The sequence below is a fragment of the Callospermophilus lateralis genome, chromosome 14 (genome assembly GCF_048772815.1).
Source record: "Callospermophilus lateralis isolate mCalLat2 chromosome 14, mCalLat2.hap1, whole genome shotgun sequence".
Lineage (NCBI taxonomy): Eukaryota > Metazoa > Chordata > Mammalia > Rodentia > Sciuridae > Callospermophilus > Callospermophilus lateralis.
This window is the reverse complement of record NC_135318.1, coordinates 61003619-61011672: the sequence shown is the minus strand read 5'-3', so window position 1 is coordinate 61011672 and position 8054 is coordinate 61003619. Positions and strand designations below refer to the sequence as shown.

The 8054-nt window shown below is 41.6% G+C and overlaps 1 protein-coding gene across 1 annotated transcript; it reads right to left on the bottom strand.

Annotated features, from left to right (window-relative positions):
* Positions 1-651: 651 nt before the first annotated feature.
* LOC143380498 (uncharacterized protein C2orf78-like) lies at positions 652-7582 on the bottom strand. Its single transcript, XM_076833563.1, has 3 exons — positions 7486-7582; positions 3371-4132; positions 652-2567 (listed from the first exon to the last, which is right to left on the bottom strand). Exons 1-3 carry the CDS (start codon positions 7580-7582, stop codon positions 652-654), a joined length of 2775 nt encoding a protein of 924 aa, XP_076689678.1.
* Positions 7583-8054: the final 472 nt, after the last annotated feature.

Here is an 8054-nt window from a genome sequence, read left to right as displayed (position 1 = left end):
TTAACCAATTCTATTGAATTTCTTCAATCAATTTGACTAAATTTTAAAAATATATTAGAATTAATACATTTGTATCTTTATATCTACATATTTATAAAATTTGTATCTACACATGTGGAAAACTATGTGATGCCCAAGCAGTACCAGAAAGCATCTTGATTACTTATCTCTCAAACAATTCTACTACATTTCTTTATTCAACTATATTGTCTTAAAAATCTATAAGTGAATACCTTTGTATCTATGTACCTCTCTGTATATATATATATATGTGGAAAACTATTTGGTATTGAAATGGCAACATAAAGCCTCTTTATTACTTACCCTCTCATCAATACTATAGGATTTCTTTATTAAACTATATTACCTTTTCAACTGTGCCTAATGAATAAATTTTCATCTATCTATCTATGTGTATATGAGAACACCATTTGGTACCCATGTAGTACCCAAAGGCCTCTTTATTTTCTAACAATTGTCAGTGGTACCAGAAGGCCTCTTTATTATGTATTAGTGAATTATATCCCATTTCTTTATATAATTTTATTAAACTGTGAAAGCATCTGAGAATAAATAAATGTGTATCTCTCTATCTATATACATGTGGAAAACTATTTGGTCCCTAAGTGGCACCACTGATCGCAGCAGCTCTTAAATTATGTAGCCATAGTAGCGAGAAATCTCCATCTCTCTTTCCCTCTCAATGAAACACTGCACTCTCCCCAAAGCAGTGTACTTGGCAGCATTCTCACGCTCTTGTTGAGCCTTCTTCTTCATGGCTTCCCGCTCTGGCCTCTGCTGTTTGGTGATGGGAGTTGATACTACTTGCCCAGAAACATTGGGTTTCCTCCATGGAATTGGTTGTAAGGCAAAGTCTTGGAGAAGATATTGGTTTTGAGGCTTGGGCGGTTGTGACTGGGGCTTGGTCCCAACATTGGGAACTGGTTGCCAATGGAGAGAAGTGCAAGATGATGTTTTGTAGGGTGCAGGCCCAGAAGCAGCAGACCGAGGGACACTAGGCTGGGTAGAAGCACTCACACCTGACTGAATGGCATGAGTCAAAACGGGGTGAGCTGGCTTGGCAGGACGCATCCAAGATGGGTTGGCAGTAGCTGGTTGGGATTGGTTGACTGCCATGGGTTGAGCTGAGCTAGCAGGGCCAGGCTGGGCAGGGTAAGCCCCAGTGGGTCTGCGTGAGGCCAGAGATTGTGGCCTCCGATTGATTACTGGTCGAGGTGGAGGTTTCTCCAGGGTCAGAAAAGGCAAAGGTACCAATTTAACCTTCCCAGGTGGTGGAGGCTCATAAATGGATGGAGAGGGACCCTTTCCTTCAGCACTAATATCTGGATTCTGGGCTTTGACTTGTGATTTCTCAGGACCCTTAACTGCCAGCCATGGTTTCCTAGCTGGGCATGGACGGGGGTCTTGGTTACGGCCTGAGTTTCCCGGGGCCCGGGAGGAAGACAGCCCAGTTTTCTTATCATTCTTCTTCCCCAATGCATGGAAAACCTGCACCGACTCCAGCATGTGCATGCCGAGACAGCTCCGAGGCTTCTTAAAGGCCTCTTGGCAAAGGTCAGGTTGGTTCCTCTTCCCCTTCGGTTTGGGCAGAGTTGGCTTCTCTTCTGCCTTGACTTTATTGCCTGGCTGCTTCCTCTCCTGGGCTTTCCTGGAGCTGTTTTCTCTGGTCCTCTTGGTCTTTTCCTGCCCATGGCCCTTAGCCTTGCTGTTCCTGCTGGATGCAGCTTTCTGAGCTTTGCTGATAGAGTGCTCGGCAGTGTGCATAGGAGCCCTGCTACTGTCTGCATCCCTGTGAGAAATTTCTCCTCTTAATGTGCATTCCAGATCCCTTGGCTGCATTTTGGCCTGAGGAGTTCCATCAGGACACTCCGAGGCTTTATGTTTGTTCTTCCTCATTGGCTCACTAGGACCCTTTAAGGCACTTGTGATTTCCTGCCCCTGCTTTTCCATGATGGTTCTGGTATCATTGGATTTTGTTATTGTGGGACTTTCAGGTTGTTCAAAGTCTTTTAAGGAACTGAAAAGCTCAGGAAGGTGAATATCCCCCACCAGTGCAGTGAGGTCTGCAAAACCACTGCTAAATTCAGTCCCATTTCCAAGTGTGCCTTGGTCCTCAAGACTCAGGCTACTCCTTTCTAGATGGGTATTTTCAGAATGTGGCTTCTCCTCTTGGTCCAGAGGACCAATGGAGGCCAGAAGCTGGTGGATTTCAGGGATGTCTAAAGGGAGTAGTGGAGGATCCTGGCTCTCCATGGCAATCTGGTAGGCATCCAGTGGCTCTGAGAGCATGGTGTTAATCTCACACGAATTCTTAATCTCTGTCTGTTCCTGGCTTTGATTTGGAGGCAATGCCAATAAATCTGTAGAACTCTGGACTGGAGTTATTGTGGTAATGTCCCCAAGTTCAGTTTGTGAGTTTTTCTCAATTATTTGGCTTTTTCTCTTATTGCAGATGTGTGGGAATTCTGGAGGCTGTGGCAGACAAAATGTCTGACTTGGAGGTTGCACTCCCAAGGAAGCCTCCATCCCTAGGGAAGTTTCCATCCCTACAAAGGAACCAAGGAAGATGGTAAGTAGGATGCTCCCCCTTCCCAGAAATACACTATTCAGGGAAACCACCTATGGTGGAGAAAGCATTTCTATTAGCTCTTTTTAAGGACCACTGACAGGTATCTGTTAAGAGTTGCATATTAGTTACAGGTGATCCCTTGAAGTCTTACTTTTGGGCTGGTTCATCACCATGGCAGCATGGGTTTCTGGTAGAGCACTTGTCTCCTCTGTGGGAAACACAGAAAATCTGTTTTATGAAGTCTCTCGTCCTCATATAGGGGCCTCTCAATTCTCTCCACTCTCCCCAGAATGTAAGAACACTTAACACCATGAACTAGGAGAGGGTGCAGCTGTTGCTCATGAAATCAATGTGAAAGGTCAGGGGTTTTGGACTCCTGCTTTGGACAGCATCTCTACATATAGAGGTTAAACCTGCAGTCAATTAAGGATCAATTAAACTGTCACATCCTGATATGTGTTGATTGATTTTTCTAAACCAAAGTAAAATTAGGGAAATATATTTATAGTGTGGTTGTGTAGCTGGACTGAGTGCAAAAATAGTGAACAGCCGCTTCCTTCCGTGTGCTCCTAGAGGTCTCTTAAATGCAAGGATGGCCATTATGCTGTCCTGCATGCTTCTCTGACAGAGTCTGAAAATGGGGACTGCTGAACAAGATTGTGATTAAAATCTCAGCACTTGAATTCCAGGGATGTGTGGACCCACAGTTACCAGCTGAAAACTGGACCCTCATTTCGAGTGGTAATCTTATTCCTTCCCCTTTTTGGTGTTAGTACTCACCTTGAAAATTTGTTCCTTCTATACTTTGAGTGGACACAGAGTAGTAGGTCACAGGTGTAGGGACTGAGGGTAGGACATTTGTGGGCTGAACTTCCTTCAGCACTGTCACCATTTCTGTTTGAGGGGCAGTGGCACTACTTCCTGCATATGGCACAGAGCCATAGGATTGCAGGCAGGGCCAATGTTCTCCAGAGAGCAGAGTCCCCAGAGAGTTTTGATCATAGTAGTAGACTTGGCTTCCTTCTTGGTGGGGTAGTGAGAGGCAATGTCCTTGATTTGGAATCTGAGATAGTGTCACCTGGACGAGCCTACCAGATAGTAGTGGATATCCAGGGATCACGACATTGGCTTCGGAAGTTTTGTCATACTGGGATGTCATTGATAGGGAAGAATCTGCTGTGTTCTGGTCAGTGACAGTCAGATTAAAGTCCCCAAGTGAAGATGAGCTCTTTTCAGCACTTCCTGGGATATACCACTCAGAAATACTTGGATAGGGGGCAGGTGCCATGGGAATCAGGTTCTGGCCAGTAACCTTAGACACCATGGCTGTGCTAGCATGTTGATAAAGGTAGGCACTGCCCATGAGTGGCTGAAAGGAGGTGCCACAGGTTGAGGGCAGTAACCATGCTGAAGTTTCAGCTGGAGCAGAGGCTCTGGAGAAGTTGCAGACCCCTCCTGTCACGGACGCTGCATTGGTCACCTCAGGAAGAGAGAGCTGCAGAGAATCAGCATTTCCATGTAAAGAAGAATTTTGGAAATTTTCTGTAGGAAGAAGAGGTGGTGAAAATATTGATGAGACAGGCAGATTCTTACAATATTCGAGGAATAATGTCGTCTTAATGTGGTAGTAATCAGGAGGGCCCTCATTCTAATAATCATTGAGAGACCCCAAATCCCTCCATTTAGGATGGCTGCAACTACTCTTCTGATAACCTGCCTTTTCTGTCAAATTGGGCACAGAATTCCGAAGTGGTCTGCTTCACACGTTGTTCCCCAAAAGCATCCTTTTCCTCTCCTATGGTTCCTTTGAGCCTGCACTAGTATTGACTCCTGAATTTGCCCTAGAACTGAAGCATTTTCGAACTCAGAGAAAACTCCAACATTACCAGTTAGCAAATGAGTACACCAAGGGTCAGTGAAGTGAGATCGACTTGTTCACAATCAGCAACAGATTATGGAAACTTACTTCCTGGCCAGGACTCTTGTTCCAAAGACCAGAAATCTGGAGAAACAGAAATTTGTTTTTCCCTGTTCATAGAAAATCTACTGATATCACCACAGTGATGTTTAGTATCTCCTTTTGTTTGTCCAGGTCACATGATATTTCCTGGAGTTCAGTTTTACCATCCAAATGATAATTTAAGCGTCATTCTTTGCCCTCTTTCAGCCTAACTGCTGATCCTACATGAAAATGACTACCTGAAATTCAGTTTCTCAAGAAATGCTTCTTGAAAGAAATGGAAACTTTCTGAGCTTCAGGTTACTCATCTTTAGTGTGGTTATCACAATACCAACAGTGATAATTCATCCATGAATAAAAGTCATTTTACATAAGATTCATGTGGGGGCTGAGGTTATGGCTCAGCATTTGGGTGCTTGCTTAGCACATTCGAGGCCCTGGGTTCAATCCTCAGCACCATGTAAAAATAAGTAAAATAAAGGTATTGTGTTGAACTACAACTAATAAATAGATATTACAAAAAGTTTCATTTGGAGGGAGTTACAGTATGTTCTGGAAAGATAGAAGCAAAAGTGAAAAACAGCTCAGAACTAAAAGGAATGACTAGATAGTAATGAACATATGGATATGTAGCAAAAGTGAGTGTATATCAAATTTGCTAAGAAATGAGTTCTGTTATCATGCATACAATATTATGAAAGTGAATGTTTCTCTTTGATTTTAGTGAATACTGTTAATCAAAACAAAGCTCATGATTGAAGGTGAGTTTGAGTGCATTCTCAAGCAGTACATATAGACAGAGAAACTATACTAAAAATGTGTGTAATTTTAAGTAAAGAGAACACAAATTTGAAGTAAAGTGAACACAAATTTAAGTAAAGTGAACAGATGGGTAGCCATATGGAAAAGCGAAAACCGAAGCCAAAACCCACTATGAATCCGGGCATGGTATGGTGGGTCTCTGGTCCCAACACTCGGGAACCTGAGGCAGTGGGATTGCAGGAATTCAAAGCCACTCTGGGCCATTCAGCAAGATCTTATCTGAGAAAACAAGTAAAATGTCCTGGAGATATAGCTTGTGTATCATGCTTGCCTAGCATGCATGAGACCCTGTGTTCAATCCTCAGAACTGGAAAGAAGAGAAGAAAGGAAGAAAGAATGAATGAGAGGAAGGAAGGAATAAGGAGCAAGTCGGGGCCGGAAGGAGAGAGAAATGGAGGGAGTGAGGGAAAGAAGAAAGGAAGGAGGACAGAAGGAATTTCCGAAAGAAATTTTGTACATACTAGAGAAAAAAACAATAAGTGTAAAGTAATTTCATTACTGTTCTTGTTTCTCTTTCTCTAAGGATTACCCACACCAAATAAAAGAAATTAATCCCACTAGGTAGATATTTCATTTAATACAAACACATTTTTTGATAATCCTTTTGGTTATAAAAAAAAAGTGGAAAATGCTTTAACAAAATCATAGAAGCCTAGTTTATTATCACATTTAGGAGAAAATCTTGTCCCTAAAGTCTGAGAAAACCATCACAGTATAATACAATAACAAATTTAAAACAATTTTTGTCTTTTATTCTGACATTTCCTCTCCCTTTATGTTAAAACAAAATTAAAACAAAAATGTTTGAGCTACCCTACACCCCAGCCCCAAACAATTATTTGAAATGCAGACAAAACAAAAAGTCTTCAGATAATTATTTAAATAAACTTGGAATTAGAGATGTGAGCTTGAATTTTTATTCTCATATAGTTCTTTCTTTTGGTTCTTAGATTTCGAAATCATCAATGACTATTTGTATATTGTCTGTTTTAGAAAAAAAAACTGTTGTAAAGATGGAAAACATCTTCACCTTGACAGCTTATATCACACAAAGGAATGTGTCCTTCTGATGCAGGTTTGGACAAGACATTTTTTAGAAATCCCTGTAGTTTAAGAATCAGAACAAAATAGGACATGGAAAATGCCATTTCTCCAGCTCTGTCTAGAACCACTTTCCTTGGCATGTTTGGAGGAAGAGTCATTTCTAAAACATACTTCTAATATGTTCATGTTTAAACTGTCAACATTGTCGGTTTTCAAAGAGGTCATAGGAAAAACTGTAACAGCCACGTGTGACTTTTGTGATAACCTGCTTACCCTAGTGATACCCCAATTCAAGCCTTAGTTTCCTTGCTGGTCCGTTAATCTAAACATTCTCTAAACCAGCCTCTGGGAAGATTCACTCTATGCTGTCTGTTGGTTTAAATCAAATCTTTGCTTTTCTTCCACATCCATCCCAACCAACCTCTTTTTTCTTGAGAACATCATTCTCTTCATCTCTACTATTCTAACATATTCTTCTCCCTTATTTTTATATTTTTTTCCTCCACTGAATTCCTGTTGCCTTGTGCTTAAACAGTCACAAACTTGCTTTCCCAAGAACATCTGCCTCCTTACAGCCCTGTCCTCCTGCTCTTCTCTCCCTATTTCTCTTTTCACCTAGTTTAAACAGAAAACTCCCAAATATGTGAATGTCCCTTTGATGAAGAGTACTAAATTTGAAATACTGAAGTGGAAATCTTGGTGAAGGGAAACTGTTACAGAGGAAATCCCTTGGTTTCCACCCTGCCTAGGATTTGTCTCCTTCAGTTGAAACAACACAACCATGAAATCTGATTTCATTCTCTATAAACATGCCCCTCAAGATGCAAGAAAAGTAAGGGGCCAGAACATGGCAATCTGTTATCCTCATGTAGCAAATCAAGAAACAGATTTTGTGAGAGAGTAAGATAGTCCAGTTCTATACACAGTACATGTCAAATTCCAAATGAAATTAGGTGTCCAGATTTCTAGTTCCCTCCTTTCCCCTATTATTCTAAGCTCTTTTGACTCCATTAGTAAATTGAGGAAGGTAAAAGTCTAATGAAAAACTTTTAAATGTTTCTTTCCTTACCTGACATGGTCAGAGAAGAGGTCACATCAATTGCAGATACAAAGGATGAGGAGACCACCCCAGAGGATGTGTGGGTGGCTGAGGGTAGAGAATACATGTTTCCCAGTATGGAGTTCACTGGTCACTGTTTACTGGCCACTCTAATGACTGGTTACTGGTCACTGGTCACTTGTGATGATCCAAATTTGTTTACAACTGCATAGCAAGCCTAAGATTCTAGCAGGTGGCAGTAGGTTTGGTGGGAGAATGATGTCACAGAACTGTCCATTTAAATGTATGAGGTAGCCAATAGGGTGGTCAGACTCCCAAGGAGAAGGTGGGATTGGGTGGGGAAAATGACAAGAGAGTTGATTGGGTGGAGAAAGTGACAGGAAAGTTATAATAGAAGCTAAATGACTCAGTTCTGGTAGGTGCAGCCCTGCAAGAGGGACATAATGGGCTCACCCCATGACTCCCCTCCCCCAGGCTCTTGTGTTAGGGATATCATCTCCGTGTTCGTGTTAAATGTTCATTAAAATATTATGAATATGTTATAAATGATGTTTCACAGTGTAAGAGGTAATAGTGAT

Coding starts and splice junctions, on each gene's coding strand:
- LOC143380498 (XM_076833563.1), bottom strand. CDS start 7,582: ATGTATTCTCTACCCTCAGCCACCCACACATCCTCTGGGGTGGTCTCC. Junction 4,133..7,485: donor CTCTTCTCTGACCATGTCAG/GTAAGGAAAGAA, acceptor TTCTTCCTACAG/AAAATTTCCAAAATTCTTCT. Junction 2,568..3,370: donor AGAAGGAACAAATTTTCAAG/GTGAGTACTAAC, acceptor GTTCCTTTGTAG/GGATGGAAACTTCCCTAGGG.